General features: G+C 57.7%; 2 protein-coding genes across 3 annotated transcripts; both read right to left on the reverse strand.

The window, feature by feature from the left end:
- Positions 1-245: 245 nt before the first annotated feature.
- LOC132215904 (antibacterial peptide PMAP-23-like) lies at positions 246-13,164 on the reverse strand. Of its 2 annotated transcripts, none has more exons than XM_059664857.1 (4): positions 12,943-13,164; positions 11,337-11,444; positions 11,146-11,217; positions 246-448 (listed from the first exon to the last, which is right to left on the reverse strand). In XM_059664857.1, exons 1-4 carry the CDS (start codon positions 13,144-13,146, stop codon positions 305-307), a joined length of 528 nt encoding a protein of 175 aa, XP_059520840.1. In that variant the 5' UTR covers positions 13,147-13,164; the 3' UTR covers positions 246-304. The 2 variants fall into 2 exon arrangements, with proteins under 2 accessions (XP_059520840.1, XP_059520839.1); XM_059664856.1 differs by lacking the exons at positions 11,146-11,217; positions 11,337-11,444; positions 12,943-13,164 and adding exons at positions 953-1,024; positions 1,144-1,251; positions 2,228-2,452.
- A 6,449-nt stretch (positions 13,165-19,613) lies between these two features.
- On the reverse strand, positions 19,614-21,693 carry LOC132215908 (cathelicidin-6-like). Its single transcript, XM_059664860.1, has 4 exons — positions 21,485-21,693; positions 20,481-20,588; positions 20,290-20,361; positions 19,614-19,786 (listed from the first exon to the last, which is right to left on the reverse strand). Exons 1-4 carry the CDS (start codon positions 21,686-21,688, stop codon positions 19,673-19,675), a joined length of 498 nt encoding a protein of 165 aa, XP_059520843.1. The 5' UTR covers positions 21,689-21,693; the 3' UTR covers positions 19,614-19,672.
- Positions 21,694-22,850: the final 1,157 nt, after the last annotated feature.

The raw sequence follows: 22,850 nt of genomic DNA on the forward strand, positions 1-22,850 counted from the left end.
TTGACCTGTTACCCCCAAATGCACCCCAACCAGGGATGGGCCTGAGAGCAGGGAAGTGCCTGACCAGGAAGAACCGAACCCTTTTGGTCCAGGACGATGCTCCAATCACCTGAGCCACCACCCAAGTCCCCCCCCGCCTCGCCCCCCGATTTACAGATTTTCAGGAAAAGAGACACACAGAGCCACGCGGCTTCACTGCAGCGAGCGAGAGAAGGCAACGCAAGTGACAGTGACGCATGAGGAGGTGGCTTTCCCAGATTTTATTGATCAGAGCCCAGAGGCCGGGGCCAGGGCCAAACAGACCTCAGGGCTCTTGCTCAGCGGAACGTTTAGAGAAAATCCTCTTGATTCCCCTGCCAGCCTTCTGGATCCCTCTCCCAATCGGGCGTCTGTTGTTCCAGAGGATTAGGCCCCCCTGAACCCAGGGCCAGATTGCGACATCCTTGATCTGTGCAGGGGGAGGAAATGGGCTCCATGAGGGGCGGGGCCGGATCAGGAGCCCCCACCTGCACCCCCTTCCCGGGCCAGCGAGGCGCCTCGGGCCACGGCTCCCCCTCTGCCTGCGACCTTGGGAGCCTGTGGTGGAGCCCCCACCCCTTATACAGATGAGGAAACTGAGGCCCAGAGGTGCCCAGTGGCCTCCCCAGGTCACAGGCCCGTCCAGCAGAGCCGAGGAGAGCCGGGCTGAAAGCTCATCACCCGCAGTGAGCGGCTCCCCAGCTTCAGCAGGAACCTTCTGGAAGGTGGCTGCCTGCCCCTGCTGGGCCTCACCCGGAGTCTGAGGCTGCTGGTCGGGGGGGGCTGGGAGGGGGCCTTTCTAACAGGCTCCTGGGCAGGGACCGAACTCTGATCCAGGCTGGGGCTGGGGGAGGAGGGGGAGGGGGCTGCCTGGGCCCAGGACGCTCCAGGCGCCACACCCATCGGCCCCCAGGTCTCAGAAGGGGCCGCTCACCTCTGGGCAGCGGACGTCATAGTAGCCGGTGTCCTGGTCCAGGGCGACGGTCCCCGCGCACACCTTCACCAGCTGCAAGGGCGCAGGTCACACCTCCACCCGGTGCTGAGCCCTCCCGGCCGCCCTGTCCCTGGGAATGTGCCCCGAGGCCTCCTGTCCAGCATCTCGGGGCGCCCCAGCCCCCAGCTCACCCCGTTCTCCTTGAAGTCACACTCCTCGGGGGGCTGCCGCGTGGTCCTGGGGCACACGGTCTCCTTCAGGGTGAAGGTCACCGGCTTCGGGGTGTCTGGGTTCAGGTCCTGGCGGGAGAGAAAGTGGGGAGACCAGGGCTGGGCCTCTGCTTGGTTCCCTGGTCTCCCCCCACCCCCCCTGAAGAGAACAGCCTTCAGCAGCCCCTGCCCTGTCCCTGGCGCTGCTTTGGTGCTGGGTGTGGGCAGGGGGGAGAGGGCAGAGCCCGCCCAGCTCCAAGGGGACCCGGGGCGCAGGGCCTCCTGGGGCCTCCTGTGTGGGAGGCAGATGAGCGCAGGACACTCAAAGCAGGGCCGTGCCCTGGTCCGCTTGGCTCAGGGCACCTTCAGTCCTGGGTTCAATTCCTGGGCAAGGGCACCTGCCCGGGGTGCAGGCTCATTCCCCAGGAGGGGGCGTGCAGGAGGCAGCCGATCAGTGAATCTTATCAGGGATGTTTCTCTCTCCCTCTCCCTTCCTCCCTGAAATCAATAAAAATCTATTTAGCCCTGGCCATTGTTGCTCAGTGGATAGAGCGTCAGCCTGCAGACCAAAGGGTCCCGGGTTCAATACTGGTCAAGGGCACATATCTCCATTGCAGGCTCCTCCCTGGCCCAGGCCTGGTAAGGGTTTTTGTAGGAGGCAACCACTCCATGTGTCTCTTTCACATCGATATTTCTCCATCTTTCCCTCTCTCTTCCACTGTCTCTGAAAAGCAATGGAAAAATATCCTCGGTTTAGGATTTTTAAATAATAATAAAAATATATCTACATGTACATATTAAAAATAAATAAATAAAGCAGTGAGTCACACCCCAGCCCTGATGGCCTGCTCTTCCCTGGGACCCCAGAAGCCCTGAAGCCTGAGTGGGGGGTTGGGGGGACCTCATTGCACAGAATAGATTCGCAGGCGGGGGCGGCCTCTGGGAGGGGACACAGCCCTGGCAGGTGCCCTGGAGGACCCTGGAGGGAGCAGCCGCCCTGAGGCCAGCCAAGCAGAAGCCAAGGGAGAGGCAGGAGGCCAGATCAGAGCCCCCCACCCCCACTCACGCCCTGGGGCTGCGGGTCCAGCTGCAGGAGGCGGTAGAGGCTGGCCTCCCGGGAGCGCTGGTTGAAGCCCTGTACAGCCAGGCGCACCGCCTCCTGGTAGCTCAGGGCCCGGGCAGCGGCCGGAGGCAGGGGCATGGCCAGGCCCAGCAGCAGCAGCAGCAGCGGCCAGCGCCCCCAGCACAGGCTGTTCCTCTGGGTCGCCATGTCCCCGAGTGGAGTCCCCCCAGCACGCAGGGCCCCCTTTATGCAGCCCGGCCAGGCCCCCCCTGCCCGGACCCGGCGGCTGGGCTTGCCTCAGCTCCCTGTTGCCTCACAGGCTGCTGCTCGGTGGGCGAGGTCTCTCCTGGGCAAAGTGAAGAAATGGTTTCCCCATCTCCCCACCTGCTCCTTCTTCCTCCTGGGACACTTCCCCCTTCCCCACCCCCATCCCTGCGCCTGGCTCCTGCACCCCCTCCCTTCGTCCCCACTGAATGCAGCCTCACCCTCCAGACACCACCTCCTCCAGGCTCTAGGCTGCCCCAGACCACAGTCGCCATCCTCACCATCCTCACCATCCTCACCATCCTCACCATCCTCACCATCGTCACCATCCTCACCATCCTCACCATCGTCACCATCGTCACCATCCTCACCATCCTCACCATCGTCACCATCCTCATCATCTGCTGGGGTCCAAGCCCAGCAGGTCCAGGGGTCCCCAAAGGTGTGGACGGAGTGGGCAAAAAGGGAATGACATGGAGACAGCGTTCAGTTGATCAGCAGCCTAGCCAGGATCTCTAGCCAGGACCTCCAGCGAATTTCTGGTTAGGATCTCCAGCCAGGTTCTGTGTCCATGTTCTCTTGCTAGGTTCTCCAGCCAGGTTCTCCAGGTTCTCCAGCCAGGTTCTGTAGCCATGTTCCCTCGCTAGGTTCTCCAGCCAAGTTCAGTCACCAGGTTCTAGTCAGGTTCTCTTGCCATGTTCTATCCAGGTTCTGTAGCCAGGTTCTGTCTCTAGGATCTTCAGCCAGGTTCTCTCACAAGGTTCTGTCTCTAGGTTCTGTTGCCAGTTTCTGTCCAGGATCTTTTGCCATGTTCTCTCCAGCGAAGTTCTTCTGTCTCTAGGTTCTGTGTAGGTTCTGTGTCCTGCTGTCTTGTTATATCTGTATTTATACCAGTTGATTCCAATCCTATCAATCTCTATTCCAAAGGTTAGGGCGTTTCTTATCTCCATTCCAGGGAGTAAAGATTATGTAGCTTAAGCATTATTGTTCGTAGTTAAAGTGATTAATTACCCGCCTGGCACTTAGTTGAGGGGTTTTATTCCCTCCCTAACTTCAGGGGAAAATCCCTACCTGGGGAAACAACCTTTCTCAGAGAGGTGACCTTGGTTAAAACACATAGTGCCAAGAAGGTGAGCAAACATATTAAGAACAGTATGCCATATATGCCAGGTCCCAGCAACGATCCTCACCATTGTCACCATCGTCACCATCATCACCATCCTCACCATCCTCACCATCCTCACTATCCTCACCATCCTCACCATTGTCACCATCCTCACCATCGTCACCATCATCACCATCGTCACCATCCTCACCATCCTCACCATCCTCACAATCTTCACCATCCTCACCATCCTCACCACCCTCACCATCCTCACCATCGTCACCATCGTCACCACCCTCACCATCCTCACCATCGTAACCATCCTCACCACCCTCACCATCCTCACCATCCTCACCATCCTCACCATCCTCACCGTCCTCACCATTGTTATGGGGCTCTTTGGCTGCTGACAACCCATTTCACACACACGTACCCCCCTTCAGGAGCCCCCCACCCTCTGCTGGCATCAGGGCCTGGAGTCATTTTTTTTTTAAATGCATTTTTATTGACTTCAGAGAAGAAGGGAGAGGAGTGAGAGACAGAAACATCAATGATGAGAGAGAACCATGGATTGGCTGCCTCCTGCACACCCCAAACTGGGGATCGAGCCCACAACCAGGGCATATGTCCCTGACAGGCATTAGAATTGTGACCTCCTGGTTCATAGGTTGACAATCAACCACTGAGCCCTGCAGGGCGGGCAGGGCCTGGAGTCTCCTTGCTCCCATGGCCCTCCGCCCAGCCCTGCAGGCCTGAGGCGCCAGGCTGCTGCATACACCGCACCAGTGGGCCCACGGAGCCACCTGCTCTCTCCCCTCTCCCTGACACGCCCGGCCACCAACCAAGCCCTCCCTGACGTCCAGCCGGACGGGGCCACCGTCTCCTCTTTGCTCCCACAGCCTTCGGGACGTCTCTTCCGATTTGATCCCAGATGAGCCGGGTCAGTGCTCTAGTGGCAACAGGCCCGGGCGGCTGCAGGGAGAGAGCACCTGGGAGAGGAGAGGCAGCGTGCCAGGGGCCCAGTGGCAGCATGGACGTGCAGGCCAGCGCCCCTGGGAGTGGCCGTGCGGCCAGGAGACCTGGGGTCGCTGCTGGCCTCTTGGCCTGGGGGCCTCTTGGGGTTTGGACATCTGGGGTGGAGGGTGCTGTTGCGCACTCGGCCTCGGGAGAAGGAAGGAGAAATGGGCTTGTGTGCAACCTGGTTTCACAGCCGGGATTGCCCCAGGGGCTCTGGACCAAGCCGGGATTGCACACGGGCCCTGGATAGTGGCCGGGAGGAAGTCAGCCCAGGACACCGGCCCCTCAGCTCTCTCCTGGATCCCTCAGCTTTAGTTCTGGCTTCAGGGTCCCCAAGGAGCCAGCAGGAGAGGAGAAGGCATCAGTGCTGGCCCTTAGCCCAGGGCAGGGACCCGCCCAGTCCTGCTTCCTCCAGGGCAGACCCCACCCCTCAGAGCGCCTTTCCCACTGGCCACAGGGACCTCTGCCTGGCCAGCCCCGCACACGCCTCCTGCTCCGAGTCAGCAGAGCCAGGGGCTTCCCCAGGCCCCACGACGCCTGCAAGTCAGGACGGGGCTCGGGGTCGCCGACCCTCTCTGGGCCACAGCACAGGGTCCCGGCTTCCAGCCTCCAGGCTGAGCCCCAGCCAGGCCGGTGCGTGCTGGTGGGCGTCCACCACACAGGACGGAGGCTGACCAGACCCTCAGAAGCCATGGCCGCCTCTCCCCTGGGGAGCGAGGGGGCTCTCCCCAGCCTGCCTTTTCCATGGTGTCTCTCTCATGAACAAGGTGATCAGAAGATTCCAGGGGAGCCCAGCTGGCGTGGCTCAGGGGTTGAGCATGGACCTATGAACTGGGAGGTCTTGGTTGTGTTCCCATCAGGGCACAGGCCTGGGTTGCTGGCTCCATCCCCAGTGTGGGGCCTGCAGGAGGCAGCTGGTCAATAATTCTGACTCATTGAAATTTGTCTCTCTCCCTCCTTCTCTCATCCTCTCTGAAATCAAAAAATATATATCCTATCTAATAATAAACAAACATGGTAATTGACAGTACCTTCGCTATGCCTCCCGTTGGCTAATTAGGGTGATATGCAAATTAATTGCCAACAAAGATGGCCATTAATTTGCATACAGAGGCGCAATGCTGGGAGGGGAAAGGGGAAGGACGGACAAGCCTCCTGCTACTGATGGTGATAGGAAATCCAGGCGACAGACAAGAGCCGGGTGGCCCGTGATTGGAGAACTGGGGCTGCCTTTGCCCACCCTCCAGCTTGTGATGGGAGACCGGGGCCGCCTTTGCCCACCCCCGGCCGGTGATCGGAGAAGTACCTGTATTTTTTTTTTTTCAAAGTACCTGTATTTTTAATAATTTCTTGTCATGGTAAAAGGATTTTACATTAGGATCCAAGGGTGGTGGGGTGAGGAGAAGGAGCAGCAGAACAATCCAACAAACAAAAAGGGAAACAGAAATGCATGGTGGGAGGGGTTTGAACGGTGGGTAGGGGCATTGCCCAACTAAAAGGCAATTGGTTTGTTACTGAGTACTATGCATGGGAAGACAGCATCCTGACTCCTTCTCTATACAGCATGTTGGGAGAAAAAATGCTGCATCCAGGTGGAAATATGATTAGGGGTTGGAAGACAGACAGGGAAAGAAGTCAGAAATAGACACTGAGAGAGTCACTGGGTGGCTGGCTGCAAATACTGACTCTCCAGTAGTGATAGAATAAAAAAGTGGGGGATATCTCTGGAAGATTCAAGAGATAGGGGTCAACTCTTCTAAGGTTTTGACTTGCCCAGCAGATTTCCACATACACACATGTACACGCCTATGTTTGCATGCACACACATATACACATAACTGACTACCCTCCCTAGAAGCACAGAAGAAGAAGAGCCACCAGAAGAAGAAGCCGCCCACCTTTGGTCCAGGCGCCAGCGCCTGCGGCTGGCTGCAGCCCAAGAGACGGACAAGCCACCCGCCCGAGGTCCCAGGCTGCAGCCACCCGGAGAAGCTGCCAGCCCTGTGGTCCAGGGCGCCTGCACCTGTGGCCAGGGAAATAGGTTCCCTCTTCTCCGACTGCAGTCATTGCTTCAATATTCCCCTTCTGAATTTCTCTCCTGTGCTGCAACCCAAGGATACGGAACAGAGAGCCGTGTTAAAAGCTTACATTTTTAAGCCGGTAAGGTTGGTACCTAAACATATAAATGGAAAACTAGAGTCCTTAAGGTAACAAAGGCTACAAAGGACAGGGACAGCGCGTGACCTATTATATCCAGCACTCCATACGGGGACTGAAAACTTTGCAATGATGACAATTAGTGAAGATATGAATCAACTAAAATAGTTGACAGGGACAATTCTTCCATCTTTGAAAATATCTACATCAAATCTGTTTAAATAGATTTTCATCTGCATAATATAACACATTCTGACAAGACCACCACCACCACCAATGTGGTCAGTGCTGTGCCGATAAATGTTTAATAACTGAGGGACATCCCCCCACACACCCGAGTGCACAAATTTTTGTGCACCAGGTTACTAGTATTTAAGAGATGAAAGCAATCAGCCCTAACCAGATTGGCTCAATGGAGAGAGCGTCGGCCAGCCGACTGAAGGGTCTCGGGTTCGATTCCGGCCATGGGCATGTACCTTGGTTTCAGGCACATCCCCAGTAGGAGGTGTGCAGGAGGCAGCTGATTGGTGTTTCTCTCTCACCAATCTTTCTAACTCTCTATGCCTCTCACTTTCTCTCTGTAAAAAAATCAATGAGCCGAAGCTGGTTTGGCTCAGTGGATAGAGCGTCGGCCTGTGGACTGAGGGGTCCCAGGTTCGATTCCAGTCAAGGACATGTACCTGGGTTGCGGACACATCTCCAGTGGGAGATGTGCAGGAGGCAGCTAATCGATGTTTCTCTCTCATCGACGTTCCTAACTCTCTATCTCTCTCCCTTCCTCTCTATAAAAAATCAATAAAATATATTTTTTAAAAAAATCAATGAAATGTATTTATTAAAAAAGAAATAAAAGGAGCCAAAACCGGTTTAGCTCAGTGGATAGAGCGTCGGCCTGCGGACTGAAAGGTCCCAGGTTCGATTCCGGTCGAGGGCATGTACCTGGGTTGCGGGCATATCCCCAGTGGGATATGTGCAGGAGGCGGCTGGTCGATGTTTCTCTCTCATCGATGTTTCTAACTCTCTATCTCTCTCCCTTCCTCTCTGTAAAAAATCAATAAAATATATTTATAAAAAAAAAAGGAATCAAGGTGTGACTTTGTGTTAGTCAGTTGAGAGGGTTGGTTGACAATAAATAAAATGTGCAATCATGAATAGGACGTTCCTGAGAGGCAGGAGGGACTAGCAGCTCAGGAAACAGGAGCGGAAAGACCCTGAGGATGAAACGGGGACGGGAAAGCCGACCCAAGAGTGGGTGCAGCGCTGGTCCCCAGAGACACCTGGCCCAGCCTGGAGGCCGCGGGCTGGGCATGGGCCTGCTGGACTCCACCGCCCAGTGTCCGCCTTCCAGGGGGACCACCCCTGGGCGGGTCCACATTTGCATGTGGCTGCAGGGCTTCCTGCTCTTGTCAGGAGGGCTCCTGGGAGGAGCCTGGAGCAAAGGAATCCTGAAGGCTCTCTCCTTCCCCCTGGGTGCAGCCACCCCGAGTGGGACCTGGGGTCTGACAGTGTCCAAGGCTGCCCCCCGGGTCGAGCTTGGGGGGCACATGCTCTGCGTGGAGCTCAGCATGTCTATCACAGAGCCAGGGACTGGCTCAGCCACAGCCTCTATCCAGGACTCAACATCCACACCCGCCGGTGTGGCTCAGTGGATAGAGCGTCGGTCTGCAGACCAGAGGGTCCCGGCTTCCATTCCTTCAAGGGCACATGCCTGGGTTGCAGGCTCCTGCCTGGCCCAGGCCCTGGTTGGGGCTTGTGCAGGAGACAACCAATCGATGTGTTTCTTTGACATCAATGTTTCTGTCTTTCCCTCTCTCTGCCACTCTCTCTAAAAATCAATGGGGGGGGGGGATAAATATAAAATAAAATAAAATAGCCCTAACCGGTTTGGCTCAGTGGATGGAGCATCGGTCTGCGGACTCAAGGGTCCCAGGTTCGATTCCGGTCAAGGGCATGTACCTTGGTTGTGGGCGCATCCCCAGTGGGGGGTGTACAGGAGGCAGCTGATCAATGTTTCTCTCTCATCGATGTTTCTAAGTCTCTATTTCTCTCCCTTCCTCTCTGTAAAAAATCAATAAAATATATATAAAAAATAAAATAAAATAAAAATAATAGAGACAGAGAGAAGAAAAAAAATCAATGGGAAAATATCCTTGGGTGAGGATTAAAAAAAAAAGACACAAGCACATTTTTGGGGAGAAACTCATTCTGCCTCAACTAGACCTGAGGCTATAATGGCTTATAATTTATTTTAAAAAGAGTTATTTTATTTTAAAATCTTTTTATTGATTTCAGAGAGGACAGGAGAGGGAGAGAAACATCAGTGAGGAGAGAATCATTGATCAGGTCCTCCTGCACGCCCCCTACTGGGCATGGAACCCGCAACCCGGGCCTGTGCCCTTGACTGGAATTGAATCTGGGATCCATGGTCCCCAGGCTGACGCTCTAGCCACTGAGCCAGTCCAGCCAGGGCTTGATTCTTTTTAAAAAATAAATCCTTTATTGTTGAGAGTGTTACGTATGTCTCCTTCCCCCATCGCCCTGTCCCAGCCCCTGCGGTCAGTGTCCATTGGTTCTGCCACGTGCGGGCACCCAGTCCTTCGGCTGTTCCCGGCCGGCGCCCCCGGCGCTCAGCGGTCTGGCCTTGGCCGCACCTCTCGGGAAGGCCGGTGGCTGAGCACACGGTGCTGGTGATCCGCGTGGGATGCCCTGAGGGTTCTCCCTGGTGGGGAGCGCGGCACGCAGTCCCCGGGTCAGGGTGCCCCCTGCTCCTCAGGGAGCAGCGATGTCAGCGCCTCCCGGTCGTGGGGCTGAGGGCCTGCGGGAGTCTGATGGCTCCTCCCTGGTGGGTGCCCATCCTGAGAAGCCCCACAGGCCCGGGAGTCACGGCAGGTTAGTGGGTGCTTCTGGGGTGCCCCCTGCACTCCTTCATCCCCCTTCTTCCCCCCCAAACACACACACGAAGTAACAGGAACCCTCAGCAGAAGGGCCCCTCTAGGCCGGAAACCATGTGGGCAGCTCCGGGTTCTGCAGGGCCTTCTCCTGGAGGCTCCCAGAGGCGGGGAGGGGTGGGGGGAGCTCCATGGGAGCCGCCGGGTTTCATCCTCACATAAGGAGAGGTGCTTATTGCTTTTAATTATCAGTTTTAATATATTTTTATTGATTTCAGAGAGAAGGGAGGGAAAGATAGAAACCTGAGTGATGAGAGAGAATCACTGATCGGCTGCCTCCTGCACGCCCCCCTCTGGGGATCACGCCCACCACCCGGGCCTGTGCCCTGAGCAGGAATCCAACTGCCACCTCCTGGTTCACAGGTTAGTGCTCAACCACTGAGCCACCCCGGCCTTAATCCTCACCCAAGGATTTCTTGTTTTTATTCATTTAGAGAGAGAGAGAGAGAGAGAGACATCAATGTGAGCGAGGAACATTGACCTGTTACCCCCAAATGCACCCCAACCAGGGATGGGCCTGAGAGCAGGGAAGTGCCTGACCAGGAAGAACCGAACCCTTTTGGTCCAGGACGATGCTCCAATCACCTGAGCCACCGCCCAAGGCCTCCCCCCGCCCCGCCCCCCGATTTACAGATTTTCAGGAAAAGAGACACACAGAGGCGCGCGGCTTCACTGAGGCGAGCGAGAGAAGGCGACGCAAGTGACAGTGACGCCAGAGGAGGTGGCTTTCCCAGATTTTATTGGTCAGAGCCCAGAGGCCGGGGCCAGGGCCAAACAGACCTCAGGGATCCCCCTCGGGCAAGAGGTTTGTCTAAAGGTTCTGGATTCCCCCGCCAATTTTCTCCAGCGCTCCCCCAAATTTGTATACACCTCTCTTGAAGGTTCTGAGCAGCCTCCCGCCGTTGAATCCGACGCCCTTGATCTGTGCAGGGGGAGGAAAGGGGCTCCATGTGGGGCTGGGCCGGATCAGGAGCCCCCCACCTGCACCCCCTTCCCGGGCCAGCGAGGCGATTTGGAGGCCGGCTCCCCCTCTGCCTGCGACCTTGGGAGCCTGTGGTGGAGCCCCCACTCCTTAAACAGATGAGGAAACTGAGGCCCAGAGGTGCCCAGTGGCCTTCCCAGGTCACAGGCCCGTCCAGCAGAGCCGAGGAGAGCCGGGCTGAAAGCTCATCAGCACAGTGAGCGGCTCCCCAGCTTCAGCAGGAACCTTCTGGAAGGTGGCTGCCTGCCCCTGCTGGGCCTCACCCGGAGTCTGAGGCTGCTGGTGGGGCCGGGGGCGCTGGGAGGGGGCCTTTCTAACAGGCTCCTGGGCAGGGACCGAACTCTGATCCAGGCTGGGGCTGGGGGAGGAGGGGGAGGGGGCTGCCTGGGCCCAGGACGCTGCAGGGGCCACACCCATCGGCCCCCAGGTCTCAGAAGGGGCCGCTCACCTCCTCGCAGATGAAGTCAAAGTAGCCAGTGTCCTGGTCCAGGGTGACGGTCCCCGCGCACACCTTCACCAGCTGCAAGGGCGCAGGTCACACCTCCACCCGGTGCTGAGCCCTCCCGGCCACCCTGTCCCTGGGAATGTGCCCCGAGGCCTCCTGTCCAGCATCTCGGGGCGCCCCAGCCCCCAGCTCACCCCGTTCTTCTTGAAGTCACACTCCTCGGGGGGCTGCCGCGTGGTCCTGGGGCACACGGTCTCCTTCAGGGTGAAGCTTATGGGCGTCGGGGTGTCTGGGTTCAGGTCCTGGTGTGAGAAAAGTGGGGAGACCAGGGCTGGGCCTCTGCTTGGTTCCCTGGTCTCACCCCCCCTCCCCTCTAAAGAGAACAGCCTTCAGCAGCCCCTGCCCTGTCCCTGGCGCTGGTTTGGTGCTGGGTGTGGGCAGGTGCCGGAAGCCGGTCCATCCTTGCTGCTTGATACAGTCGCTGCAGGAAAGAAGCATCTGCACAGCATATGTTTCAAGGGACCTGGCGTATAGGGCATCCTGTTCTTAATATGTTTGTTCCCCTTAGCGCTGTGTGTTTTAACCAAGGTCACCTCTCCCAGAAAGGTTGTTTCCCCAGGTAGGGATTTTTCCCTGAAGTCAGGGAGGGGATAAAACTCCTTAACTAAGTGCCAGGCGGGTAATTAATCACTTTAACTACAAACAATCATGCTTAAGCTACATAATCTTTACTCCCTTTGCAATAGAAATTGACAGGATTAAAATCAACTGGGATAAATACGGATGTAACAAGATAATAAACACCAGAACTTGGCTGGAGATCCTGGCTAGAGATCCTGGCTAGGCTGCTGATCACCTGAACACTGTCTTGGTGTCCTTCCTTCTTCGCCGACTCCGTCCACACCGTTGGGGACCCCTGGACCTGCTGGTGTTGGACCCCAGCAGGCAGGGGGGAGAGGGCAGACCCCGCCCAGCTCCAAGGGGGCCCGGGGCGCAGGGCCTCCTGGGGCGTCCTCTGTGGGAGGCAGATGAGCGCAGGACACTCAAAGCAGGGCCGTGCCCTGGTCCGCTTGGCTCAGGGCACCTTCAGTCCTGGGTTCAATTCCTGGGCAAGGGCACCTGCCCGGGGTGCAGGCTGGATCCCAGGAGGGGGCGTGCAGGAGGCAGGTGATCAATCATCTCATCAGGGATGTTTCTCTCTCTCTCCTTCTCCCTTCCTCCCTGAAATCAATAAAAATCTATTTAGCTATAGCCAGTGTTGCTCAGTGGATAGAGCGTCAGTCAGCCTGCAGACCAAAGGGTCCCGGGTTCAATACTGGTCAAGGGCACATATCTCCATTGCAGGCTCCTCCCAGGCCCAGGCCTGGTAAGAGTTTTTGTAGGAGGCAACCAATCCATGTGTCTCTTTCACATCAATATTTCTCCATCTTTCCCTCTCTCTTCCACTGTCTCTGAAAAGCAATGGAAAAATATCCTCGGTTTAGGATTTTTAAATAATAATAAAAATATATCTACATGTACATATTAAAAATAAATAAATAAAGCAGTGAGTCACACCCCAGCCCTGATGGCCTGCTCTTCCCTGGGACCCCAGAAGCCCTGAAGCCTGAGTGGGGGGTTGGGGGGGACCTCATTGCACAGAATAGATTCACAGGCAGGGCGGCCTCTGGGAGGGGACACAGCCCTGGCAGGTGCCCTGGAGGAGGGGGGACCCCTGGAGGGAGCAGCCGCCCTGAGGCCAGCCAAGCAGAAGCCAAGGGAGAGGCAGGAGGCCAGAGCAGAGCCCCCCGCCCCACTCACGCCCTGGGGCTGCGGGTCCAGCTGCAGGAGGCGGTAGAGGCTGGCCTCCCGGGAGCGCTGGTTGAAGCCCTGCACAGCCAGGCGCACCGCCTCCTGGTAGCTCAGGACCCGGGCAGCGGCCGGAGGCAGGGGCATGGCCAGGCCCAGCAGCAGCAGCAGCAGCGGCCAGCGCCCCCAGCACAGGCTGTTCCTCTGGGTCGCCATGTCCCCGAGTGGAGTCCCCCCAGCACGCAGGGCCCCCTTTATGCAGCCTGGCCAGGCCCCCGCTACCCGGACCCGGCGGCTGGGCTTGCCTCAGCTCCCTGTTGCCTCACAGGCTGCTGCTCGGTGGGCGAGGTCTCTCCTGGGCAAAGTGAAGAAATGGTTTCCCCATCTCCCCACCTGCTCCTTCTTCCTCCTGGGACACTTCCCCCTTCCCCACCCCCATCCCTGCACCTGGCTCCTGCACCCCGTCCCTTCCTCCCCGCTGAATGCAGCCTCACCCTCCAGACACCACCTCCTCTGGGCTCCAGGCTGCCCCAGACCACAGTCGCCATCCTCACCATCCTCACCATCCTCACCATCCTCACCATCCTCACCATCCTCACCATCCTCACCATCCTCACCATCCTCACCATTGTTATGGGGCTCTTTTGCTGCTGACAACCCATTTCACACACACACCCGCCTTCAGGAGCCCCCCTACCCTTCGCTGGCATCAGGGCCTGGAGTCATTTTTTTAAATGCAGTTTTATTAATTTCAGAGAAGGAAGAGGAGAGAAATAGCAATGATGAGAGAGAACCATGGATTAGCTGCCTCTTGTCTGCCGCCTACTGGGCACCAACCTGGACATATGTCCCTGACCGGCATTAGAATTGTGACCTCCTGGTTCATAGGTCGATGCTCAACCACTGAGCCCTGCAGGGCGGACAGGGCCTGGAGTCTCCTTGCTCCCATTGCCCTCCCCCCAGCCCTGCAGGCCCCAGGCACCAGGCTGCTGCATACACCCCTCTACTCCTCCCAGAGACTCCTGCTCTCCCTCCTCTGCCTGACACGCCGGCCACCAACCAAGCCCTCCCTGACCTCCAGCCGGACGGGGCCACCATCTCCTCTTTGCTCCCACAGCCTTCGGGACGTCTCTTCCGATTTGGTCCCAGATGAGCCCGGTCAGTGCTCTAGTGGCGACAGGCCCGGGCGGCTGCAGGGAGAGAGCACCTGGGAGAGGAGAGGCAGCGTGCCAGGGGCCCAGCGGCAGCATGGACGTGCAGGCCAGCACCCCTGGGAGTGGCCGTGCGGCCAGGAGACCTGGGGTCGCTGCTGGCCTCTTGGCCTGGGGGCCTCTTGGGGTTTGGACATCTGGGGTGGAGGGTGCTGTTGCGCACTCGGCCTCGGGAGAAGGAAGGAGAAATGGGCTTGTGTGCAACCTGGTTTCACAGCCGGGATTGCCCCAGGGGCTCTGGACCAAGCCGGGATTGCACACGGGCCCTGGATAGTGGCCGGGAGGAAGTCAGCCCAGGACACCGGCCCCTCAGCTCTCTCCTGGATCCCTCAGCTTTAGTTCTGGCTTCAGGGTCCCCAAGGAGCCAGCAGGAGAGGAGAAGGCATCAGTGCTGGCCCTTAGCCCAGGGCAGGGACCCGCCCAGTCCTGCTTCCTCCAGGGCAGACCCCACCCCTCAGAGCGCCTTTCCCACTGGCCACAGGGACCTCTGCCTGGCCAGCCCCGCACACGCCTCCTGCTCCGAGTCAGCAGAGCCAGGGGCTTCCCCAGGTTCCCCGACGCCTGCAAGTCAGGACGGGGCTCGGGGTCGCCGACCCTCTCTGGGCGACAGCACAGGGTCCCGGCTTCCAGCCTCCAGGCTGAGCCCCAGCCAGGCCGGTGCGTGCGGGTGGGCGTCCACCACACAGGAGGGAGGCTGACCAGACCCTCAGAAGCCATGGCCGCCTCTCCCCTGGGGAGCGAGGGGGCTCTCCCCAGCCTGCCTTTTCCATAGTGTGTGTCTCATGAACAAGGTGATCAGAAGATTCCAGGGGAGCCCAGCTGGCGTGGCTCAGGGGTTGAGCATGGACCTATGAACCGGGAGGTCGGGGTTCGATTCCCACTCAGAGCACATGCCCAGGTTGTGGGCTCCATCCCCACTGTGGGGCGTGCAGGGGGCAGCCGATCATTGATTCCCTCTCATCACTGATGTTTCTGGGGAGAGCGGCTACCGCGTTTGGACAGGTTCAAGCCTCGGACGAATGAGAGGGCTCGGTCCTCTCGTGGCAATGCCCTCCCGGCACCATGACAGCCAAAGGCTATGGTTGTGAGCTTGGCCTGATGGTCCGAGCCTGTGGCCACGTGGCTGAGTGATGTGGGCTGCGGGAGGTGCCGTAACAAAGCCTGATCAGGTGCCTGTAACTGAGTGGATTCGAGACCCGCGAGAACGTTGTAACCACGCCCTTACTTTGCCTCGTGAAATCTGCTATAAAATAAGGACTCGGCTTGCAGGCTGTGGCGCTGTCGCTAGCTCTCCATCAGAGAGGACAGCGTCCCACCCAGACCCAGCTTTCTTCTCTTGTCGGTCTTTTCTCCATCCTTCACCGCCCCCTCTCAGGCTCCCGAACCTGGCTGAGCTGGCTCAGCAATTTCTATCTCCCTCTCCCTTCCTCTCTGAAATTAATATAAAATTTATTTTAAAAGAAGATTCTAGGGGAGTCCAGATCAAAAAGGGGAAAATCTGACAGCTCCCCAGGAAGCTTTAACACAGTGGTTCTCAAAGTGTGAGCCCCAGACCATTAGCGTCACAACTCCTGGGAACTTGTTGGAAATGGAAATTCAAAACACACACACACACACACACACACACACACACACCCCTTTTCATGAACCCGGAATCTCACCCTGTGCCCATGAAGTCATCTCCCTTCCTCCCTCCTTCCATCCCCTGTGAACACTGATCTGCTTTCTATTTCTAAGGATCTGTCTGTTCTGGTTCTAGCTTCTCAGAGGAATCAAGCCCAGCTGGAGAGGCTCAGGGGTTGAGTATTGACCTATGAAGCAGGAGGTCTTGATTGGGTTCCCATCAGGGCACAGGCCTGGGTTGCTGGCTCCATCCCCAGTGTGGGGCCTGCAGGAGGCAGCTGGTCTGTCTCATCATTGAAGTTGGTCTCTCTCTCTCCTTCTCCCATTGTGCTGGGCTGCATATCTGGTGCTTCGGCCAGGCGGGGCACCCTGTCCTAGAACACACAGATAGGAAGGTGCTGACATCAGGCCAGGCCTTGAGATATGGTCTCATGGCCCCCTCCCAGCACGCAGGCCTTCTTTCTCAGAAGGCCCGGAAGTCTCATTCCAAATTTGGGAGACAAAGAACTGGAAAAAGTAAAATTAAAGAGAATTTCCTCCATATTGGGGGCCCAGAATTTGAAAGACACATTTTTCTCTGGGCCTCCACAGAATTTAATAATAAAATGTGACTCCTGTAGTCGGCACTGCAGTTCAGCCTCTGCTTCGGCAGGGTGCTGTAACTGTAGTCACTGGCCAGGTTAATAAAGGCTCCTAAATTTTGATCTGAATCCCTGGTGGTGGTCTCTGTGGGTCACCCCATTACACCATCCTCTCTGAAATCAATTTAAAAAATATGTTTAAGAAATAAAAGGAATCAGCCCTAACCAGTTTGGTTCAGTGGAGAGAGCGTCGGCCTGCCGACTGAAGGGTCCCGGGTTTGATTCTGGTCAAGGCCATGTACCTTGGTTGCAGGCACATCCCAGTAGGGATGTGCAGGAGGCAGCTGACCGATGTTTCTCTCTCATCGATGTTTCTAAATCTCTATGCCTGTCCCTTCCTCTCTGTAAAAAATCAATAAAAAATTTTTTATAAAAAGAAATAAAAGGAATCAAGGTGGGACTTTTGTGTGAGTCGGTTGAGAGGGTTGGTTGACAATAAATAAAATGTGTAACACGAATAGGACGTTCCTGAGAGGCAGGAGGGACTAGGAGAGCCGTGGGCAAACTATGGCCTGCGGCCCGTTTGAAATGAATAAAACTAAAAAAAAAAGACCGTACCCTTTTATGTAATGATGTTTACTTTGAATTTATATTAGTTCACGCAAACACTCCATCCATGCTTTTGTTCCGGCCCTCCGGTCCAGTTTAAGAACCCATTGTGGCCCTCGAGTCAAAACATTTGCCCACCCCTGGACTAGGAGCTCAGGAAACAGGAGCGGAAAGACCCTGAGGATGAAACGGGGACGGGAAAGCCGACCCAAGAGTGGGTGCAGCGCTGGTCCCCGGGGACACCTGGCCCAGCCTGGAGGCCGCGGGCTGGGCATGGGCCTGCTGGACTCCACCGCCCAGTGTCCGCCTTCCAGGGGGACCACCCCTGGGCGGGTCCACATTTGCATGTGGCTGCAGGGCTTCCTGCTCTTGTCAGGAGGGCTCCTGGGAGGAGCCTGGAGCAAAGGAATCCTGAAGGCTCTCTCCTTCCCCCTGGGTGCAGCCACCCCGAGTGGGACCTGGGGTCTGACAGTGTCCAAGGCTGCCCCCCGGGTCGAGCTTGGGGGGCACATGCTCTGCGTGGAGCTCAGCATGTCTATCACAGAGCCAGGGGCTGGCTCAGCCACAGCCTCTATCCAGGACTCAACATCCACACCCGCCGGTGTGGCTCAGTGGATAGAGCGTCGGCCTGCAGGCCAGAGGGTCCCGGGTTCCATTCCTTCAAGGGCACATGCCTGGGTTGCAGGCTCCTGCCTGGCCCAGGCCCTGGTTGGGGCTCGTGCAGGAGACAACCAATCGATGTGTTCCTTTGACATCAATGTTTCTGTCTTTCACTGTCTCTGCCACTCTCTCTAAAAATCAATGGGGAGGGGAATAAATAAATATAAAAAAATAAAATAAATATAATAGAGAGAGAGAGAAGAGAAAAATCAATGGGAAAATATCCTCGGGTAAGGGTTAAAAAAAAAAAAAGACTCAACATAAGCACATTATTGGGGAGAAACTCATTCTGCCTCAACTGAACCTGAGGCTATAATGGATGGTTTTTGATTTTAGGAAGAGTTTTTTATTTTTTATTATGTTTATTGATTTCAGAGAGGAAGGGAGAGGGAGAGAAATATCAGAGATGAGAGAGAATCATTGATCAGGTCCTCCTGCACGCCCCCTACTGGGCATGGAACCCGAAACCCCGGGCTTGTGCCCTTGACTGGAATTGAATCTGGGATCCATGGTCCCCAGGCTGACGCTCTAGCCACTGAGCCAGTCCAGCCAGGGCTTGATTCTTTTTAAAAAATAAATCCTTTATTGTTGAGAGTGTTACGTATGTCTTCTTCCCCCATCGCCCTGTCCCAGCCCCTGCGGTCAGTGTCCATTGGTTCTGCCACGTGCGGGCACCCAGTCCTTCGGCTGTTCCCGGCCGGCGCCCGCGGCGCTCAGCGGTCTGGCCCTGGCCGCACCTCTTGGGGAGGCTGGTGGCTGAGCACACGGTGCTGGTGATCCGCGTGGGATGCCCTGAGGGTTCTCCCTGGTGGGGAGCGCGGCACGCAGTCCCCGGGTCAGGGTGCCCCCTGCTCCTCAGGGAGCAGCGATGTCAGCGCCCCGGGTCGTGGGGCCGAGGGCCTGCGGGAGTCTGATGGCTCCTCCCTGGTGGGTGCCCATCGTGAGAAGCCCCACAGGCCCGGGAGTCACGGCAGGTTAGTGGGTGCTTCTGGGGTGCCCCCTGCCCTCCTTCATCCCCCTTCTTCCCCCCCAAACACACACACGAAGTAACAGGAACCCTCAGCAGAAGGGCCCCTCTAGGCCGGAAACCATGTGGGCAGCTCCGGGTTCTGCAGGGCCTTCTCCTGGAGGCTCCCAGAGGCGGGGAGGGGTGGGGGTGCTCCATGGGAGCCGCCGGGTTTCATCCTCACATAAGGAGAGGTGCTTGCCGAAACCGGTTTGGCTCAGTGGATGGAGCGTCGGCCTGCAGACCGAGGGGTCCCAGGTTCGATTCGGGTCAGGGGCATGTACCTGGGTTGTGGGCATATCCCCAGTGGGAGATGTGCAGGAGGCAGCTGATCGATGTTTCTCTCTCATCGATGTTTCTAACTGTCTATCTCTCTCCCTTTCTCTCTGTAAAAAATCAATAAAATATATTTAAAAAAAAAAGGAGAGGTGCTTATTGCTTTTAATTATCTGTTTTCATATATTTTTATTGATTTCAGAGAGAAGGGAGGGAGAGATAGAAACATGAGTGATGAGAGAGAATCACTGATCGGCTGCCTCCTGCACGCCCCCCTCTGGGGATCACGCCCACCACCCGGGCCTGTGCCCTGAGCAGGAATCCAACTGCCACCTCCTGGTTCACAGGTTAGTGCTCAACCACTGAGCCACCCCGGCCTTAATCCTCACCCAAGGATTTCTTGTTTTTATTCATTTAGAGAGAGAGAGAGAGAGAGAGAGAGAGAGAGAGAGATCAATGTGAGCGAGAAACATTGACCTGTTACCCCCAAATGCACCCCAACCAGGGATGGGCCTGAGAGCAGGGAAGTGCCTGACCGGGAAGAACCGAACCCTTTGGGTCCAGGACGATGCTCCAATCACCTGAGCCACCGCCCAAGGCGTCCCACCCCCCACCCCCCGATTTACAGATTTTCAGGAAAAGAGACACACAGAGCCGTGCGGCTTCACTGCAGCGAGCGAGAGAAGGCGACGCAAGTGACAGAGACACCTGAGGAGGTGGCTTTCCCAGATTTTATTGGTCAGAGCCCAGAGGCCGGGGCCAGGGCCAAACAGACCTCAGGGCTCATCCCTGGGGAGAAGGTCCTTGAAAAATTGTTTGATTCTCCCGATCTTCTCACGAAGAAATTCTCTACCTCTTCCGATGAGTTCGCCCAATATGACATTCTTGATCTGTGCAGGGGGAGGAAATGGGCTCCATGAGGGGCGGGGCCGGATCAGGAGCCCCCACCTGCACCCCCTTCCTGGGCCAGCGAGGCGCCTCGGGCCACGGCTCCCCCTCTGCCTGCGACCTTGGGAGCCTGTGGTGGAGCCCCCACCCCTTAAACAGATGAGGAAACTGAGGCCCAGAGGTGCCCAGTGGCCTCCCCAGGTCACAGGCCCGTCCAGCAGAGCCGAGGAGAAACGGGCTGAAAGCTCATCACCCGCAGTGAGCAGCTCTCCAGCCTCAGCAGGAACCTTCTGGAAGGTGGCTGCCTGCCCCTGCTGGGCCTCACCCGGAGTCTGAGGCTGCTGGTCGGGGGGGCTGGGAGGGGGCCTTTCTAACAGGCTCCTGGGCAGGGACCACACTCTGATCCAGGCTGGGGCTGGGGGAGGAGGGGGAGGGGGCTGCCTGGGCCCAGGACGCTGCAGGGGCCACACCCATCGGCCCCCAGGTCTCAGAAGGGGCCGCTCACCTCTGGGCAGCGGACGTCATAGTAGCCGGTGTCCTGGTCCAGGGCGACGGTCCCCGCGCACACCTTCACCAGCTGCAAGGGCGCAGGTCACACTTCCACCCGGTGCTGAGCCCTCCCGGCCGCCCCGTCCCTGGGAATGTGCCCCGAGGCCTCCTGTCCAGCATCTCGGGGCGCCCCAGCCCCCAGCTCACCCCGTTCTCCTTGAAGTCACACTCCTCGGGGGGCTGCTGCGTGGTCCTGGGGCACACGGTCTCCTTCAGGGTGAAGGTCACCGGCTTCGGGGTGTCTGGGTTCAGGTCCTGGCGGGAGAGAAAGTGGGGAGACCAGGGCTGGGCCTCTGCTTGGTTCCCTGGTCTCCCCCCAACCCCCAAAGAGAACAGCCTTCAGCAGCCCCTGCCCTGTCCCTGGCGCTGCTTTGGTGCTGGGTGTGGGCAGGGGGGAGAGGGCAGAGCCCGCCCAGCTCCAAGGGGACCCGGGGCGCAGGGCCTCCTGGGGCCTCCTGTGTGGGAGGCAGATGAGCGCAGGACACTCAAAGCAGGGCCGTGCCCTGGTCCGCTTGGCTCAGGGCACCTTCAGTCCTGGGTTCAATTCCTGGGCAAGGGCACCTGCCTGGGCTGCAGGCTCATTCCCCAGGAGGGGGCGTGCAGGAGGCAGCCGATCAATAAATCTCATCAGGGAGGTTTCTCTCTCTCTCCCTCTCCCTTCCTCCCTGAAATCAATAAAAATCTATTTAGCCCTGGCTGGTGTGGTTCAGTGGGTTTGCTCGTGCATGAGGCAACCCATAGATGTGTCTCTCACATCGATATTTCTCTCGTCTTTCCCTCTCTCACCACTGTCTCTAAAAATCAATGGAGAAATATCCTCGGGTGAGGATTTTAAGCTAATAATTATAATAAAATGAAAACAAAAATAGATTTTTAAAAATAAATAAATAAAGAAAGAAGGGAGTCACACCCCAGCCCCGATGGCCTGCTCTTCCCTGGGACCCCAGAAGCCCTGAAGCCTGAGTGGGGGGTTGGGGGGGACCTCATTGCACAGAATAGATTCGCAGGCGGGGGCGGCCTCTGGGAGGGGACACAGCCCTGGCAGGTGCCCTGGAGGAGGGGGGAACCCTGGAGGGAGCAGCCGCCCCAAGCAGAAGCCAAGGGAGAGGCAGGAGGCCAGAGCAGAGCCCCTCCCGCCCCCCCCCACTCACGCCCTGGGGCAGCGGGTCCAGCTGCAGGAGGCGGTAGAGGCTGGCGTCCCGGGAGCGCTGGTTGAAGCCCTGCACAGCCAGGCGCACCGCCTCCTGGTAGCTCAGGGCCCGGGCAGCGGCCGGAGGCAGGGGCATGGCCAGGCCCAGCAGCAGCAGCAGCAGCGGCCAGCGCCCCCAGCACAGGCTGTTCCTCTGGGTCGCCATGTCCCCGAGTGGAGTCCCCCCAGCACGCAGGGCCCCCTTTATGCAGCCCGGCCAGGCCCCCGCTACCCGGACCCGGCGGCTGGGCTTGCCTCAGCTCCCTGTTGCCTCACAGGCTGCTGCTCGGTGGGCAAGTTCCCTCCTGGGCAACGTGAAGAAATGGTTTCCCCATCTCCCCACCTGCTCCTTCTTCCTCCTGGGACACTTCCCCCTTCCCCACCCCCATCCCTGCACCTGGCTCCTGCACCCCGTCCCTTCCTCCCCACTGAATGCAGCCTCACCCTCCAGACACCACCTCCTCCAGGCTCCAGGCTGCCCCAGACCACAGTCGCCATCCTCACCATCCTCACCATCCTCACCATCCTCACCATCCTCACCATCCTCACCATCCTCACCATCCTCACCATCATCACCATCATCACCATCCTCACCATCATCACCATCCTCACCATCCTCACCATCATCACCATCCTAACCATCATCACCATCCTCACCATCCTCACCATCCTCACCATCCTCACCATCCTCACCATCATCACCATCCTCACCATCCTCACCATCCTCACCATCCTCACCATCCTCATCGTCCTCACCCTCCTCACCGTCCTCACCGTCCTCACCGTCCTCACCGGCCTCACCGTCATCACCATCCTCACCATCCTCACCATCCTCATCATCCTCACCATCCTCACCATCCTCACCATCGTCACCATCGTCACCATCGTCACCATCCTCACCATCCTCACCATTGTCACCATCCTCACCATGGTCACCATGGTCACCATCCTCACCATCCTCACCATCCTCACCATCCTCATCATCCTCACCATCCTCACCATCCTCACCATCCTCACCATCCTCACCGTCCTCACCGTCCTCACCGTCCTCACCATCCTCATCATCCTCACCATCCTCACCATCCTCACCATCGTCACCATCCTCACCATCCTCACCATTGTCACCATCCTCACCGTCCTTACCGTCATCACCATCCTCACCATCCTCACCATCCTCACCATCCTCACCATCGTCACCATCCTCACCATCCTCACCATTGTCACCATCCTCACCATCCTCACCATCCTCACCATCGTCACCATGGTCACCATGGTCACGGGGATCCTTTGGCTGCTGGTGACCCATTCCCCCCCCCTTTTCAGGAGCC

Source organism: Myotis daubentonii, chromosome 14 (assembly GCF_963259705.1).
Source record: "Myotis daubentonii chromosome 14, mMyoDau2.1, whole genome shotgun sequence".
Lineage (NCBI taxonomy): Eukaryota > Metazoa > Chordata > Mammalia > Chiroptera > Vespertilionidae > Myotis > Myotis daubentonii.

Excerpts from the sequence above, each read along its gene's own strand:
- LOC132215904 (XM_059664857.1), bottom strand. The coding sequence starts at position 13,146 with ATGGCGACCCAGAGGAACAGCCTGTGCTGGGGGCGCTGGCCGCTGCTG. Across the intron at positions 11,445-12,942 it reads TGGACCCGCAGCCCCAGGGC|GACCTGAACCCAGACACCCC; the intron begins GTGAGTGGGGCG and ends TTCTCACACCAG. Across the intron at positions 11,218-11,336 it reads GTGACTTCAAGAAGAACGGG|CTGGTGAAGGTGTGCGCGGG; the intron begins GTGAGCTGGGGG and ends GCGCCCTTGCAG.
- LOC132215908 (XM_059664860.1), bottom strand. The coding sequence starts at position 21,688 with ATGGCGACCCAGAGGAACAGCCTGTGCTGGGGGCGCTGGCCGCTGCTG. Across the intron at positions 20,589-21,484 it reads TGGACCCGCTGCCCCAGGGC|GACCTGAACCCAGACACCCC; the intron begins GTGAGTGGGGGG and ends CTCTCCCGCCAG. Across the intron at positions 20,362-20,480 it reads GTGACTTCAAGGAGAACGGG|CTGGTGAAGGTGTGCGCGGG; the intron begins GTGAGCTGGGGG and ends GCGCCCTTGCAG.